General features: G+C 40.0%; 1 protein-coding gene across 1 annotated transcript in view; it reads right to left on the reverse strand.

Moving 5' to 3' along the window:
- Positions 1-18665, reverse strand: part of LOC120029385 (CUB and sushi domain-containing protein 1-like) — a 328206-nt gene that overhangs the window by 5825 nt on the left and 303716 nt on the right. Inside the window, 8 exon segments of the mRNA XM_038974609.1 lie at positions 2760-2833; positions 3436-3609; positions 4569-4742; positions 5640-5819; positions 6004-6180; positions 15748-15930; positions 16642-16815; positions 17475-17663. Coding sequence (XP_038830537.1) covers positions 2760-2833; positions 3436-3609; positions 4569-4742; positions 5640-5819; positions 6004-6180; positions 15748-15930; positions 16642-16815; positions 17475-17663 — 1325 coding nt within the window.

Raw genomic sequence — 18665 nt, forward strand, 5'->3', positions numbered from 1 at the left:
CATAGGCCCACTAAGCCGGTGTGGCAGGTAGCCTAGTGGTTAGAGCGTTGGGCCAGTAACCGAAAGGTTGCTAGATCGAATCCCCAAGCTGACAAGGTAAAAATGTGTCATTCTGCACCTGAACACGGCAGTTAACCCACTGTTCCTAGGCCGTCATTGTAAATAAGAATTAGTTTTTAAACTGACTTACCTAGTTAAAGGCTAAATAATAAATAAATAAATAAAAGCTGTACACTCCACAGAGCTGGGCTTTATGGAAGAGTGGCCATAAAAAAGCCATTGCTTAAAGAAAACAATAAACAAACACATTTGGTGTTCGCCAAAAGGCATGTGGGAACCTCCCCAAACATATGGAAGAAGGTACTCTGGTCAGATGAGACTAAAATTGAGCTTTGTGGCCATCAAGGAAAACGCATCATGCTGTGGGATGTTTTTCCATCGGCAGAGACTGGGAAACTGGTCAGAATTGAAGGAATGATGGATGGCGCTAAATACAGGGAAATTCTTGAGGGAAACTTGTTTCAGTCTTCCAGAGATTTGAGACTGGGACAGAGGTTCACCTTCCAGCAGGACAATGACCCTAAGCATACTGCTAAAGCAACACTTGAGTGGTTTAAGGGGAAACACTTAAATGTCTTGGAATGGCCTAGTCAAAGCCCAGACCTCAATCCAATTGAGAATCCTCTTTTGCACTACCTTTTTTGCACTATTGGTTAGAGCCTGTAAGTAAGCATTTCACTGTAAGGTCTACATACACTGTTGTATTCGGCGCACGTAACAAATAAACTTTGATTTAATTTGAATCTGTGGTATGACTTAAATATTGCTGTACACCAGCGGAACCCATCCAACTTGAAGGAGCTGGAGCATGACTTTAAGAATGGGCAAAAATCCCAGTGGCTAGATGTGCCAAGCTTATAGAGACAAACCCCAAGAGACTTGCAGCTGTAATTGCTGCAAAAGGTGCCTCTACAAACTGTTGACTTGGGGGGGGGGGGGTGAATAGTCATGCACGCTCAAGTTTTCTGTTTTTTTGTCTTATTTCTTGTATGTTTCACAATAAAAAATATGTTGCATCTTCAAAGTGGTAGGCATGTTGTGTAAATTAGGGCCGATTTCAAGTTTTTATAACTACCGGAAATCTGTATTTTTTTTTTTTTTTTTTTTTTTTTTACACACTTATTTAATCTTTATTTAACTAGGCAAGTCAGTTAAGAACACATTCTTATTTTCATTGACGGCCTAGGAACGTTCTGCCTCGTTTAGGGGCAGAACGACAGATTTTTAACCTTGTCAGCTCGGGGGATCCAATCTTGCAACCTTGCAGTTAACTAGTCCAATGCTCTAACACCTGCTTACATTGCACTCCTGTTACGCAAATGCAGTAAGCTAAGGTAAGTTGCTAGCTAGCATTAAACTTATCTTATAAAAAACAATCAATCAATGACTGCCATTGCTCCAATGTGTACTTAACCATAAACATCAATGCCTTTCTTAAAATCAATACACAAGTATATATTTTTAAACCTGCATATTTAGCTAAAACAAATCCAGGTTAGCAGGCAATATTAACCAGGTGAAATTGTGTCATTTCTCTTGCGTTCATTGCACGCAGAGTCAGGGTATATGCAACAGTTTGGGCCGCCTGGCTCTTTGCGAACTAATTTGCCAGAATTTTACGTAATTATGACATAACATTGAAGGTTGTGCAATGTAACAGGAATATTTAGACTCATGGATGCCACCCGTTAGATAAAATACGGAACGGAATAAACGTTTTGTTTTCGAGGTGATAGTTTCCGGATTAGTCAAAGGTATATGGTTTAGAGAGAAATAGTCGACGCGTTATAATTCCTGTAATAACTTGCGGCTGAACGTGAAAGGGGTTCCTTCGTTATTTTACCGTTCATGTCTTCCATAGAGAATGTCTTGATCTACTTCAAATAAGGTCTGTGTTTCATGCAGGCTTAAACCGCCTCTGCGTTTTGATACCCGTGTAAATCTCACTAGGATAAGGTAACGTTTGTCAACATATTTTCATAAATCCACTCTACAAAAAAAATGATCTTCGCTTATATTTAGCCAATATTGATCAGAGTTACCTTGTCCTATGGATATCAAACAGTTATAAAATTGGCACGGTGGTGTAAGCCTACACGAAACACAGACCTTATTTTAAGTGAATCTAAAAATATCCTATGGAATAAATGAAGGAACCGCTTTTCAGATTTTGCAAGAAGGTGTCATGGGAATTATGACTCGCACTTTGGTCGTCAATTCTTACCATGCCCATTATTAAAATAGGATTTCCTGCATATAGAAATTACAGTTTTTGTTTTCAACATTCATCACAGGTAACTTAAACTCTATTTTTATTCAAACAGTTGAGAGTATTTGTCTCCTAAGCAGACTCTTCAGTATCATTGTCACTTCAGAGCTGTGTGTGTGTGTGTATTTATGTATTATATTAAGTTAAAATAAAAGTGTTCATTGTTCATTCAAAATTATTATTATTATTTTTAAATAAATTGGCCGATTAATCGGTATCGGCTTTTTTTTGTCCTCCAATAATCGGTATCGGTATCGGCGTTGAAAAATCATAATCGGTCGACCTCTAATACAAACCCCCCAAAAATATATTTTAATTACAGGTTTTAAGGCAACAAAATAGGAAAAATGCCAAGGGGGTGAATACTTTCACAAGCCACTGTACAGTATGTTTACCCACAATTTGACATCGGTAGAAGTAAGGACCTTACCTCAATTCCTTGGGATGTGACTGGTATCCCATAAGATGGCGTTCCAGGGTCTCTGCATGTGTTATATGCAGGATCTAAAGAAAAATACATGTTTAGCTCACTGCCTATCAACATCATCATCATCATCACTGAAGAAAATAAGCAAACACTCAACTACATGACACCACACAACACTTCCCAACACAACACCACACCACTACAGACTACACTACAACAACTAAGGCAGCAGACAGTGGTGTAAAGTACTTAAATAAAAAATGTATTCACTACATTCTTTTAAGAAAATATTTTACTTTTTACTCCATATATTTTCAAAAAAAGTACTCGTTATATATCGAATGCTTAGCATGACACGAAAATGGTCCAATTTATGCACTTAACAGAACATCCCATGACATCCCTACTAACTCTGATCTGGCAGACTCACTAAACACACATGCTTCATTTGTAAATAATGTTGGAATGTTGGAGTGTGCCTCTGGCTATTTGTAAATTTAAAAAAATAAGAAATTGGTGCTGTCTTGTTTGCTTAATATAAGGAACTTGAAAATGATTTATACTTTTACTACTTAAGTTTATTTTAAATCAAATACTTTTCCTCAAGAATTTCACTGGGTGACTTTTCCTTTTACTTGAGTCATGTTTTATTAAGGTATGAATGGGCAGGACAACCCACCTATACATGAGGGATGTATTCCACTCCAAGTCCCATCAACCTGACACACTCTCCTGGATGAGCCGACCAGGATGTTGGGGTCCCTACAGTAGAAGGTGACCTCTGACCTGTAGGTGAACTGTTTGCCCTCAGTATAACCCTCTGCTGGGGTGCCTGGGTCTCCACACAGCACAGCTAGGCACAACAAAGCACAGAGACCATTAATAAAATCACACACTTCACATCACACACATCCCCCAGGTTACGTGGGTTTCAGAATCTTTATTCACAATTTTTCATAGGCATGATGATCACAACGTTTCATATAGGCACTACTGACCAGCTAGTCATTCATAACATGGCTCTTGGAATTATAACATTACGAGGTGAAAAAATATATTGTTGTGAGAAACAGAAAGCACCATAGCTAAACTAGACCTGCTAACCCCTACTGTATAATGGATAATACAATGGTTTCAAGATGCTTTTTCATAATAGGTCCTTCATGTTTGTGAAATGCCCCACATAAATGTTCCACAAAGAGTTTAGCAGTGGAAGTCACTCAGACCCGTTTCAGACCCACAGTATGAGAAGTTGTTATTACAGAGTGTGTTCTCCTGCAGGCTTTCCATGACAACCCACTTTCCATGACAACCCACTCTGTGCATGGAATTTCAGAACATTCTGGCAGTACTTCTGACACCGTGTCAGGAGCTTATGATCAAGGCCTGCAGGCTGCAGCAGCAGACTCCGTCCATGTACCTTGTAATGCTCATGTTATGGGCAGCCCTAGCTGCGGATACTTGAGGGATCCATTTAGGAAATGTTGACATTCTTTTTGCATCTGTCACAACAGTTTCCCAACCTGTCAAATCTGGCATTTCACAGAGGATTTAGCCGGGTCATGCACCCCCCCAGCGGCACAACTTTAACAGGGCTATCGGAAGGATAAGTAGGCCAGGTGTGCACATTTAATTCGCTTTAAACTGATAGGCACTGCTTTCGTCAGTTTGATGCATCTACTATAAAATATTGTTTTACACAAACATAGCAATAGATAAACACTGCTAAGCTTTGATGACACTGCCATTGCACTAAAGTCTAGATCAAGTGCTCAGATTTTCAGTCTTAAAGGGACTTGATTTTTAACTTACGAAGACATTGAGGGATTTCCCCTCGCCATGTGCCGTTCCCCTCACATGAAACGATTCCAGGGCTGGATAGCTGGTACCCATCGAAGCAGCTATAGGTGATGCTGGAGCCCCACTGCAAGTCTGACCCCTCAACCTTCCCATTGTGAACAGCCGGAGGACGGCCACACATGATCACTGATGTGGGGACAAAACAATATCATCAGGACGGATGTAATGATTTTTAGTGAGTAAGTACTGCATGTTAACTCAAAACATATGTTTTAATGTGCTAGAAAGGAATGGATGATTTATCGCGGTTCATATCCTCTTTGATGATCATATTCTGTCTCCCACAGGGAGAAAGTGTTTTCATTTGCCTATTATTGACAAGTAATATAGTTAATTGGGAAGTAGAGGTCCCATTAATCACAATACATATCCGATATGGACTGTGTATCTGTTTTCGATTATATGCAGGGTATTGCACTGTTATTTCCCGTTGAGACGATAACATATTCTAAGTCTAAAAGAAATCATTGCAAATGCTGTGGTATTGGATGTCTATTCTGTAAAAATAGGAACTTCTGGCATATTAAACAGTATTCACCCACAGGATTGCAATTGGTCTATAACCACATGTCTGGTAAATCGCTACTGTGGGAAATTATATGTGAAGTGCACACACATTCACTCTCTGCCTGTCAATCTGCTTGGGAGGAGACTTCCCTGCTCTATGCTTGTCTGCATTGCACCACTAACTGGATGCATCGTTTTCTCCACACGTTTCAAGTCTGACATCTGATAGCACAGATCCTACACATTTCATGGATAACATCCCTTCAGTCTGTGTAAGTGAATAATTTGTGCTTGCTGTGCCAAAAAAGGTAGAGAAACTACTCCAAACAAGATCAAAAAACTTTTCGAGTTCTTTTGATCTCCGAGTGCTTGAAATTCTGGAGTGTTGTGATATCTGTACTATATTTCTCTGGTTGCGTCTCATCTCAGCCCTCAGTAAAGAAATGAAAGTAGAAATGTTTGTTTCTTTGTAAGCCAACGACAAGTATTATTGAGTCATAACCAAAGTTGAATTACCTTTACAGTAAGGCTTGGTTTGGTTCCAAGACCCGTTCTTGGTGCAGAGGAGCACAGATGAACCGACAGTGTCCATGACGTGGCCTGGGTTACAGTGATACTGAACAGTCTTGTTGAAGGTGAACTCATTTCCTATGTAAATCCCATTGGCAACAGGACCTGGATCTCCACAGCTGATCACTGTTGAATTGGTAGAACATTTGTACATGCAGTACTATATAAGCATAATCAAAAGCAAAGCATGGCATGTAGCATATAAGATTAGGTGTATTGCGTCCATGTCTCATGGTCTAGGTTGAATGAATACAAGATGCGTGTTAGACGAGCCCACTGTAGAGCTCCTACAGTGCACAGTACAGTATACCTGTGCAGTCTAGGGCAGAGCCGGTCCAGGTGCCATTGGTGGTGCAGTGGCGAGTGGTGAGACCTGAGGTCTCATATCCTTCCCAGCAGGCATATGCTACGGAGCTTGAAAACACTATTCCATCACTGAAGACAATCTTCCCATAGGCAGGAGTACCTGGATTTCCACACGAAATCGCTGAGAAAAAAACCAAATAGATAAACATAAAAAAACTGGAACATTCGTCAAGGTAAATTTAAGGTAAATAAACCATAACAGAATTGTCACTTGCAATCATGAAAGCACTACTCTTGGCTATTGATAAAAGGAAATGTGTATATAATTTATATTTTTTTAATTGAACCTTTATTTAACTCAGTTAAGAATAAATTCTTATTTACAATGATGGCCTACTGGGGAACGGTGGGTTAACTGCCTTGTTCAGGGGCAGAACAACAGATTTTTACCTTGTCAGCTTTAATATTTTTTTTTTGCCTTTAATCTACAGAGTATCCTATTGCAGCTTTGGAGTTACTTTCGGTTACTGGCCCAACACTCTAACCACTAGGCTACCTGCCGCCCCATAATAAGTCCAATCTTTCTTCGGTACAATATATTTAACAGATGCTGGCCAAGCAGATCAACTTAATTGTAATCTAACAGAAACAAGATATTAAAATAAAAGTCCTATTGATTTGATCCAATTAGTTAAAGCTTTTTAAGGAAATGCCTTTTGTCAGTGATTTGAAGTGGCATTTTAGAAGACGGTAATAAATGAAATGGGATCCTCACTCTCATAGATATCGGCTTTAAAAACCAATTAGGTTAATTGGGAACAACAAGGCTATTTCCATAAATAATGAGGCATCGGGGACATATTCACAAACAAATAACCACATGACTCACATGAATAGAGCTTTTACTCACACAGCCTGCTTAAAGAGATTGTCCGGTACTTTTGTATACTTTTTAACCAATAGTTCTGAAAGTAGTGCTCACAAGCTAAAAGTGGTCCCCAAAAATCACCTACGTCACATATGCGCACCACGTCATTGCTCTTTTTCTCACTCTGCTGTGTGTGCATCTTGCTAGCTGTCACTCAAATGGTGAGGTGCTAAAGCGCATTGGTTGAACTGGAATTGCTAGGGGGCTGGCCCACATGGGGTAAAATGTAGGGAAATCAGATTCCAGGAAAAACTGTTGTTTTTTAATTAGGGATTTCGTGGTTAATTGAGGTAAGACAGTAATTCTGCTCATAGGTTATGCATGTATGAACTACACATTGACACATCCAGCCCAAGGCAGGACATTTCAAAAATATTTAGTAGTCACCAAAGTTCCAGAGGATGTCTTTAAATACTCTCAATAGGGCTTAAGCATTTTCATCTTTGTTTACAGAAGGGGAGAACTAACAACATGGGAATCTTCAGAGGCCATTAATCAAAGAGGGATCAGGCAAAGCGTGACATCAGTTGTGAGGAAACATGCTCTCCGTTTTCCCCCATGTGAAACTGAATGGCAAATGTACACAAATGCTGATCTCAAAAAAGTAATGAATGCTTTTGATTACATTGGGAATCTCCGGGGCATATGCTACAGTGCTAGCTTTGAGTATTTATGTCTCAATTAGGGTTGATTGAGCACATACTCATTAGCTCAAGTCATAGAATAGCTAAATAGCTGAACATTTAAAGAGATTGAATGGGATCTTAAGCACTAATACATTCGTAACATATTGGAATTCATAAGGTATCATACGATCTGCAGGATTTTTTTTTTTTTTTTTTTACAGGACGTAACATACTGTATCATACGAAATGGATGAGATTGCAAACAATCGTGCACAATTTTCGGAGACCCGTTTTGGCTCGTGAGCACTACTTTCAAAACTACTACCTAAAATTATACAAAACATCACTTTAAGAGCAGTAAACTTAATTATTCATTAATCTTCATAAGAATGATTAGCATTATCTGTGTAGACATAATATCACTCCAAGGCTGCAATAGGATACTCTGTAAAGGCAAAAAAAATTACATTAAAATAAAATCCCCCGGTACAGCTTCCCTTAACAATGTAACCATTTACAAATAGAAAACAACTGGTCCAATAAAGAGTTTATGAAGTCCCTCAGGGAGACCGCTGTGGCCATATGTATTTCCTGACTCAAAGTAATTATTTCCCAAGTCACAGGCGTCTTGTGATCTCCCTGTGCACAAGAATTCGCATTTCATACTTGGGCACAGCATTATTTGTATCACAGAAATAGTGCGCAGCATTCCACTTTAAATCTCCCAAGCAGTGATCCATCTCAACTCCCTTATAACAACCGTTAAACCATCCTCAATCATGAATGGCCTCTAAATAATGCAACTCTATTGATCTCCTGTAAGCAATCTGCAGGCTTATCTCACTGTGTACTGTGTTGCCGTGAAGACTGAATAAATAAGATTAATAATACATTTATAAATATAGAAATGCACAAAAACTGACCAATTGATGAAAATAAAAACAAGAAGGAAAGAAGGAAGTAAATGGAGTAAATCAACAAGGCCCAACTTTGCCTCCCCAAGTTCTGAGCAAACAAACAAACAAATAAATAAATAATAAATACAGTTGAAGTCGGAAGTTTACATACACTTAGGTTGGAGTCATGAAAACTCGTTTTTCAACCACTCCACAAATTTCTTGTGAACAAACTATAGTTTTGGCAAGTCGGTTAGGACATCTACTTTGTATATGACACAAGTCATTTTTCCAACAATTGTTTACAGACAGATTATTTCACTTTTAATTCCTTATATCACAATACCAGTGGGACAGAAGTTTACATACATTAAGTTGACAGTGCCTTTAAACAGCTTAGAAAATTCCCCAAAACTATGTAATGGTTTTAGAAGCTTCTGATAGTCTAATTGACATAATTTGAGTCATTTGGAGGTGTAACTGTGGATGTATTTCAAGGCCTACCTTCAAACGCAGTGCCTCTTTGCTTGACATCATGGGAAAAGCCGAGGCCTCGGGAAAAAAAGTGTAGACCTCCACAAGTCTGGTTAATCCTTGGGAGCAATTTCCAAATGCCTGAAGGCACCACCCACGTTCATCTGTACAAACAATAGTACGCAAGTATAAACACCATGGGACCACGCAGCCTTCATACCGCTCAGGAAGAAGACGCGTTCTGTCTCTTAGCGACGAGCGTACTTTGGTGCGAAAAGTGCAAATCAATTCCAGAACAACAGCAAAGGACCTTGTGAAGATGCTGGAGGAAACAGGTACAAATGTATCTATATCCACAGTAAAACAAGTCCTATATCGACATAACCTGAAAGGCCGCTCAGCAAGGAAGAAGCCACTGCTCCAAAACCTCCATAAAATAGAACTGTTTGGCCATAATGACCATCGTTATGTTTGGAGGAAAAAGGGGGAGGCTTGCAATCCCAACCGTGAAGCACAGGGGTGGCAGCATCATGTTGTGGGGGTTTTGCTGCAGGAGGGTCCAGTGCACTTCACAAAATAGATGGCATCATGAGGCAGGAAAAGTATGTGGATATATTGAAGCCACATCTCACGACATCAGTCAGGAAGTTAAAGCTTGGTCACAAATGGGTCTTCCAAATGGACAATGACCCCAAGCATACTTCCAAAGTTGTGGCAAAATGGCTTAAGTACAACAAAGTCAAGGTATTGGAGTGGCCATCACAAAGTCCTGACCTCAATCCTATAGAACATTTGTGGGCAGAACTGAAAAAGCGTGTGCGAGCAAGGAGGCCTACAAATCTGACCCAGTTACACCAGCTCTGTCAGGAGGAATGGGCCAAAATTCACCCAACTTATTGTGGGAAGCTTGTGGAAGGCTACCCAAAAGGTTTGACCCAAGTTAAACAATTTAAAGGCAATGCTACCAAATACTAATTGAGTGTATGTTAACTTCTGACCCACTGTGAATGTGATGAAAGAAATAAAAGCTAAAATAAATCACTCTCTACTATTATTCTCACATTTCACATTATTAAAATAAAGTGTTGATCCTAACTGACCTAAGACAGGGAATTTTTTACTAGGATTAAATATCAGGAATTGTGAAACACTTGAGTTTAAATGTATTTGGCTAAGTATATATGTATATATATATACATATATAAACAGTACCAGTCAAAAGTTTGGACACACATACTCATTCAAGGGTTTTTCTTTATTTTTGACTATTTTCTACATTGTAGAATAATAGTGAAGACATCAAAACTATAAAACAACACATATGGAATCATGTAGTAAGCAAAAAAGTGTTAAACAAATCAAAACATATTTTATATGTCAGATTCTTCAAAGTAGCCACCCTTTGCCTTGATGACAGCTTTGCACACTCTTGGCAGAGCAAGATGAGCTAAAATCTAATGAAGGAACATTAGCTAAACTTTTTCAGCTAGTTGCCTGTCAAAATTGCACTGATAAACGATAGGGAATAGCCTGCTTCCCCTTCTGCCGCTTGCCTGCCAATGCATGCGTTGTCCCAACCAAGCACCCAAGCTAACTGGCTAAAGTTGGCTAGCTAGCTACTTCCAGACACAGACGGGAGAACACATCACTGACCCATTTTACTCGCCGTAGCAGAGCTAGTAAGGCTGTTTACATGTTATATAGAGCATTCGTGACTAACTTGAACTTTCTTTGCCTATGTCTATTGACACCGGTCATATTCTGCACCCAAAATATTGAGTCATTGAAACTGAAACAGTGCTTCCGGAATGGAGGCAGCAAACAATGTACCCAGCCAGCTGTGATTTACAAACAGTTTGTTATATTTTTTGGACTACCAAGAAATGTATTGGTCAATTATATTAATGCATTGAACTGCATCCATCTATTCTCCAACAATGCCTTCGTGTACGTCATTCAATGTTGAGTCAAATATAACCTATTTTTAAAACCTCCTATAAAGTTGGTTTTGTACCATAAACTGGGAATTTCATATTTTTGACTGAAATTATGTCTGTTTCATATCTGCAAAGTAGTTAAAACACTGTCAGTTCCACTTTAAATTACTAGAGGGGATATGTCATAAACCCTAAAAGTTCCAGAATGGGTGAAAATGGCAGCCAATTGGTCAGGGAGAAATCAAGACCAGTCTAATGTGAATGAATGGCAGTAGAGGCATAATCTTGATTTTACTAGTGCAGGAAAATAAAAGTAAGGCATGTGATATATCAGAAATTGTATAATAGAATTATTGTTGAAATATTCATATAATTATATAGTCATATAATTATACATATTGTTTATACAGGTTTTTCACCAATGTTCTGTGTAAATAGCCTCCAAAATATGTAAACAGATCATAAAGGTCAACATTTGTGTTTTCTTGAAAAGCTGTGAGTGCTATTATACAATACAACATCAGAAGTCTACTTGTTGCATTTACAACTTCTCTAAGTCCTATCATCAATTGATTTCAGCCAGTGTATGGCTGTGCATTGACTGCATTGTTTGAATAAAATGTTGGCATATTGTCAGTTAATTTGAAAAAATGTATGGAATCCTTCCTTTGGTTAGCTAGCTAACAAATATACAGTGCATATACATTATTCAAATTCATTATTTTACATATCTTATCACAGCACTGGCAAACCACAGTTGACCAACACCCTGACCAAATCGCTGACCTTTATCCCATCATAACAAGGTTCATGTCCATTCTAGTATTCTAGTTCCATGTCCGACCCCATCTAACAGACAACACTGAACACTCATGATAACTGGGTTAAAAATATGACAAACAGAGCAGCAAATAACTGAAGAACATAAACAACAACTTCAACACCAAAACACACACAGGAATGAGAAACAACACAACCTGAAAACAAGGAACCCATCATTACACAAAATCCTATGGCACAGCTACAATATGCGTCGTGTAGAGTATACAGTACATCATAAACATGGTCATAATAAATTAGATTTGGACAAATTATTTGAATTTAATTGTGGGATTAAGGAGCTATCAAACTCAATCAAAGTTATTGGTTAATGAGACACAGTTTAAGACGTACTAAAGACATTAAATACATTTACGTAAGATATCTTTATGTCCAAACGAGTCTATTTAAAAGTGAATGATGAGATAATTGACGGTCAATTATTATCTTTCTAAAACGTAGAAATATACAATAGATACGCTTCAGTGTTGGAGACAATTCCAGTCAATTCAGGAAGTACACTGAAAGTCCAACTCCAATTCTCTTCAATGCTTTTCAATGAGGACATTTTGGAATTTTGTTTACTTTATGAATTGACTGGAATTTAAATGGGATTGACCTCCAACCCTGATCAGCTAAGATATACAGTACACCCATACTTGTACCTTTTTACTGGATGTGTGTATGCACAGAATTTCATACTTCTTATGAATGTGCCAATAAGCACCTTGGCTTCACTCAAGGTTTCCCATGTAATTTTTCAAACGATGAATTAAACAGAAATAACCCTGGATGCTTCTCTTTTGAATCCCTCCCAACATTGCTGAGCATTAAGGTAATAGACTATAATAGGTGTTGGATGGAGTTATCCTTTCTGAAAACTTGCATTAAAGCAACGATTATCATACAGTACATTACCAGTGGTAGGTGGTCTGTGTAGGACTCCTCACCCTTGCATACATCAAGGAGTCCTAAATTCAGAAGGTTCAATGCAGCAGTTTTTTTCTCAATATCAAATCATTTCTGGGTAACAATTAAGTACCTTATTGTAAGTGTTTTCAATTAAAATGGTCAAAAAGAAACTGCTTCTTAGCAAAGAGCATTTTTCAAGCAAGAATTTATCTAGGACTGTCTGGGAGTGGTCTGAGTGGGGAAGGGGTAAACTGAAAACGAGCTGTTATTGACTGAGAGGTTTTGAACTCTCTGTCTTATTTGTCACCAGGCAGGCCAAAACTCTATCCCACCAAAAAGGATGACATTTCAGGCGATCTATTCAAACGGCTTTTACAATCAAAGTATTATCATTATCACAATTCCACAGTATAAATCCAATCTTATATTGTGGAAATATATATTAACCACAGGAAATGCACATTTTTGACTGCACTGGGCATGTAAGAGCAACCTGTAAGAGAAACCAGTAAATCTGTCAAATAGACAGTTGAACTCTTATCACAATAATTCATGGTTGAGTAGTTCTACAGTTTATCACAATTATTGAAAAAAAACACCGCATAGCACTGAAATGCAATGCTCTCGCAATTGATTTGTTATTAAAATAGCAACACATTGTGAAAACAATAATTTGTGCAACGTTATATTATCTGAAATGTTTCCTTTTTGCAGAACTGGTCATTGAGACACTTTTTCAGGGTGGACCATGACACTGCCTTATCAGCCCTCAAAGTTCAAGACAACTGGGAACTTGGGAAAAATGAGCTACGAATGGGAAAATAAGTTTGGAACTTTCATTCAACTCAGAATTGTACAGTGCCTTGCAAAAGTATTCATCCCCCTTGGTGTTTTTCCTATTTTGTTGTATTACAACCTGTAATTTAAATATATTTTTATTTGGATTTCATGTGATACACAAAATAGCCCAAATTGGTGAAGTGAAATGAAAAAAATTACTTGTTTAAAAAAAAAAATTGAAATGAAAAACTGAAAAGTGCTGCGTGCATATGTATTCACCCCCTTTGCTATGCAACCCCTAAATAAGACCTAGTGCAACCAATTACCTTCAGAAGTCACATAATTAGTTAAATAAAGTCCACCTGTGTGCAATCTAAGTGTCACATGATCTCAGTATATATATACAGTGGGGAGAACAAGTATTTGAGACACTGCCGATTTTGCAGGTTTTCCTACTTACAAAGTATGTAGAGGTCTGTAATTTTTATCATAGGTACACTTCAACTGTGAGAGACGGAATCTAAAACAAAAATCCAGAAAATCCCATTGTATGATTTTTAAGTAATTATTTTGCATTTTATTGCATGACATAAGTATTTGATCACCTACCAACCAGTAAGAATTCCGGCTCTCACAGACCTTTAAGAAGAGAGTTTTTCTTTAAGAAGCCCTCCTGTTCTCCACTCATTACCTCTATTAACTGCACCTGTTTGAACTCGTTACCTGTATAAAAGACACCTGTCCACACACTCAATCAAACAGACTCCAACCTCTCCACAATGGCCAAGACCAGAGAGCTGTGTAAGGACATCAGGGATAAAATTGTAGACCTGCACAAGGCTGGGATGGGCTACAGGACAATAGGCAAGCAGCTTGGTGAGAAGGCAACAGCTGTTGGCGCAATTATTAGAAAATGGAAGAAGTTCAAGATGACGGTCAATCACCCTCGGTCTGGGGCTCCATGCAAGATCTCACCTCGTGGGGCATCAATGATCATGAGGAAGGTGAGGGATCAGCCCAGAACTACACGGCAGAACCTGGTCAATGACCTGAAGAGAGCTGGGACCACAGTCTCAAAGAAAACCATTAGTAACACACTACGCCGTCATGGATTAAAATCCTGCAGCGCACGCAAGGTCCCCCTGCTCAAGCCAGCGCATGTCCAGGCCCGTCTGAAATTTCCCAATGACCATCTGGATGATCCAGAGGAGGAATGGGAGAAGGTCATGTGGTCTGATGAGACAAAAAGAGCTTTTTGGTCTAAACTCCACTCGCCGTGTTTGGAGGAAGAAGAAGGATGAGTACCACCCCAAGAACACCATCCCAACGGTGAAGCATGGAGGTGGAAACATCATTCTTTGGGGATGCTTTTCTGCAAAGGGGACAGGACGACTGCACCGTATTGAGGGGAGGATGGATGGGGCCATGTATCGCAAGATCTTGGCCAACAACCTCCTTCCCTCAGTAAGAGCATTGAAGATGGGTCGTGGCTGGGTCTTCCAGCATGACAACGACCCGAAACACACAGCCAGGACAACTAAGGAGTGGCTCCGTAAGAAGCATCTCAAGGTCCTGGAGTGGCGTAGCCAGTCTCCAGACCTGAACCCAATAGAAAATCTTTGGAGGGAGCTGAAAGTCCGTATTGGCCAGCGACAGCCCCGAAACCTGAAGGATCTGGAGAAGGTCTGTATGGAGGAGTGGGCCAAAATCCCTGCTGCAGTGTGTGCAAACCTGGTCAAGAACTACAGGAAACGTATGATCTCTGTAATTGCAAACAAAGGTTTCTGTACCAAATATTAAGTTCTGCTTTTCTGATGTATCAAATACTTATGTCATGCAATAAAATGCTAATTAATTACTTAAAAATCATACAATGTGATTTTCTGGATTTTTGTTTTAGATTCCGTCTCTCACAGTTGAAGTGTACCTCTGAATAAAAGTACAGACCTCTACATGCTTTGTAAGTAGGAAAACCTGCAAAATCGGCAGTGTATCAAATACTTCTTCTCCCCAGTGTATATATACACCCGTTCCAAAAGGCTCCAGAGTCTGCAACACCATTAAGCAAGTGGCACCATGAAGACCAAGGAGCTCTCCAAACAGGTCAGGGACAAAGTTGTTGAGAAGTACAGATCAGGGTTGGGTAATAAAGAAATATCCGAAACTTTGAACATCCCACTGAGCACCATTAAATCCATTATTAAAACATGGAAAGAATATTGCACCACAACAAACCTGCCAAGAGAGGGCCACCCACCAAAACTCACAGACCAAGCAAGGATCCATTTTAGAAAAAGGCTGCAATGCAACAAAATGTGGAAAAAGTCAAGGGGTCTGAATACTTTCCGAATGCACCGTATATGGCAGGGTACTCACCTTCACAGACTGGTTGGGTGCCACTCCAGGAGCCGTTGAGGAGGCAGGTCCTCTCAGCCGAGCCACTCAGGGAGAAGCCGGCTTCACAGGTGAACCTCAGCAGGCTCTTCAGCTGGAACTCGTCCCCCAACCTGGAGCCATGAGGTGGGATTCCAGGGTCACCACACTCCCCGGAACTACCGCCTAATGAAGGAGAGAGAAAATATCCAACGCTCAAACGACCACCCATCACTCACTGCAGCAGGTCCATAGGCAGTGCATATCAGTCATTCTAGCCTTGTTTTCTGAGATGGAAATAGTTTTTCCCCCACTCCCTTTCAACTTCCATGAAAGGCTACCAAGGCTCTACCCAGAGTGCTTGCTTCCTACAGCTCTAGCTACAAAACTTGAAAAACCCACAGAAACCCCTAGTCTTTTCAGCTGGGGTTGACTTTCCTGAAACCTGTCACTTGTTATTTCTGTCCATTAGAGAGCCTTCAGGTTTCCCTGCCTGGCAGTGTGCAACACTCAGAAAAAAGGTGCCATCTTGAACCAAAAAGGGTTCTTAGGCTGTCCCCATAGGAGAACCCTTTGAAGAACCTCTTTTGGTTCGAGGTAGAAACCTTTTGGTTCCAGATAGAACAATTTTGTGTTCCATGTGGAACCCTTTCCACAGAGTGTTCTACATGGAGCCCAAAATAGTTCTACCTGGAACCAAAAAGGGTTCTAACTGGAACCAAAAAGGGTTCTCCTATGGGGACAGCCGCAGGATCCTTTTTGGTTCCAGTTAGAACCCTTTTTGGTTCCAGTTAGAACCCTTTTTGGTTCCAGGTAGAACTATTTGGAACAAAAAGGGTTCTACCTCAAACCAAAAGAGGTTATTCAAAGGGTGTAGGACCCTGCTGATGGATATACCTGAGCAGTAGGGTTGTGGCCCGCTCCAGCGTCCGTCCTCCTGACAGTAGCGCGTGGCATTCCCAATCAGTGCTCGGCCGTGGCTGCAGGTGTAATGGACCACGGCGCCGTTGGTGAACTTCCTACCTGACATAATAGCTTGGGGCGGTGTGCCAGGATCACCACAGGAAATAGCTGCAGGTGAAATGGAGAGAAAATGTTCAGAGGACAGTTGATAGAAATACTTTTTTATATCCATCATGTATCTAAAGAAAATATTATAAAAATGGTAGTATTGTCACATACACCAGATAGCTGTAGTGAAATGTGTTTTTTTACAGGGTCAGCCATAGTAGTACAGCACCCCTGGAGCAAATTAGGGCAAATCGACAGATTTTTCACCTTGTCGGCTCGGGTATTCGAAACAGCAATCTTTTGGTTACTGGCCCAACGCTCTAACTGTAATGCTACCTGCCGCCCAGGATATACTTCATTTTTTTGTGTGCCTTCAGTGTTACTGTCTATTATTTTTATCAAGTATATGCCTTTTGAACCCAGCACCAAAACACTTGTTATTACTATAAACGTTCGAGTTGAACACCCCAATTCCTTATTCTATGCCTTCTCTGTTACCACTACTACTCCCACAACCCCTTTTCATCACTAACTTTAACACTATATACAAAATTGTCAGCACAGCCATAATGATTCTTTCTTTCTCACCACGATAAGAACAGTAAATTTCACTCTTTTTTATCATTCTCCAACAGCGACTAACCACACCACTTGGGACCCAGATTCTACCTCTACCACTTCTTGTACCCTGAGCAAGACAATCCCAGCATATTACTCACAAAGGCACTTAGGAAGTGATCTGTCCCAGAGGCCGTTTGACTGACAGGTGAGAAGTGATGAGCCGAGCAGATAGAAGGCCCTCTTGCAGTGATACATCACACTGGTTCTGTAGTTGAAGCTCTCGGGGAAGCGCTGCTGCGGGTGACGAATGGCATTCTCCACGAAGCCTGGATCGGAGCAGTTTACCACTGCAAGATAAAACCATCCGCATGCTTAAAGTCTGACAGTGAACCCAAGAGTGAGAAGAGAAGGGAAATCAATGGGAAAGTTTGAATAGCAGGATTTCTGTTCAAGTTCCGACTCATTTCAAAACAACCCATCCATGCTTTTTAAGATATACAGCTTCTCTCATGTACTGTAACTACAGATTCTCTACAGTCAATAGCATTTGACATGCATTTACTCTAATAACTGTGTAGAAATGTCATACATGTGGGTTGATATGCAGTTTCTGTTTAGTTTAACTTGTCACAAAAATGTAGATTCCTTATTTACTCCAGTTGCACTTAAAACCAGCAGGGCAGGAAGCCCCAGTAACAATAACAAGCTGTACGTCTTGCCTCAGAGTTGGCTGAACATTGTTTTCAGCTATTGCCCTTCAACAAAAAACAGCCTAAAGTTAATGTCCAGGGGAAGCTAAACAGATCGCTTTCCCTCAGTGACAGCTGCCAATGCCTTGGCAGTCAATTAAACCCCTAGGGACAGAGAGGTAGGAAAAACCCCTCCAAAATTGATAATTGGCACCTGCTATTGGCATGTTCCTTGCCTTTAATAGACACCATTATTCAGGTAACCCTCTTGAAAAAAGGTGTTTGTTGGAACCCTGGGTGAGGGTGTGGGTGTGCAGAGTGGCTTACAAAATAAAATTGAACAGTGTCTCAGTAGCAGGGAGCACAGTGACATACTGTAGAAATACTGCAGGCTGAGGTAGCAGGGAACACACTGACATACTGTAGGAATACTGCAGGCTGAGGTAGCAGGGAACACACTGACATACTGTAGGAATACTGCAGGCTGAGGTAGCAGGGAACACACTGACATACTGTAGGAATACTGAACAGTCTGAGGGAGGGAGGAGTGACTGACCATTGTTGTGGCAGGTGAAGAAGGCTATTTTTTTTAAAATATATATATACTTTTTTCCCCTTATTTTCCCTTGCTTTTTCAGCATGGAGGACTATTCTAGTCAT

The sequence above is a fragment of the Salvelinus namaycush genome, chromosome 35 (genome assembly GCF_016432855.1).
Source record: "Salvelinus namaycush isolate Seneca chromosome 35, SaNama_1.0, whole genome shotgun sequence".
NCBI classification, from domain to species: Eukaryota; Metazoa; Chordata; class Actinopteri; order Salmoniformes; family Salmonidae; genus Salvelinus; species Salvelinus namaycush.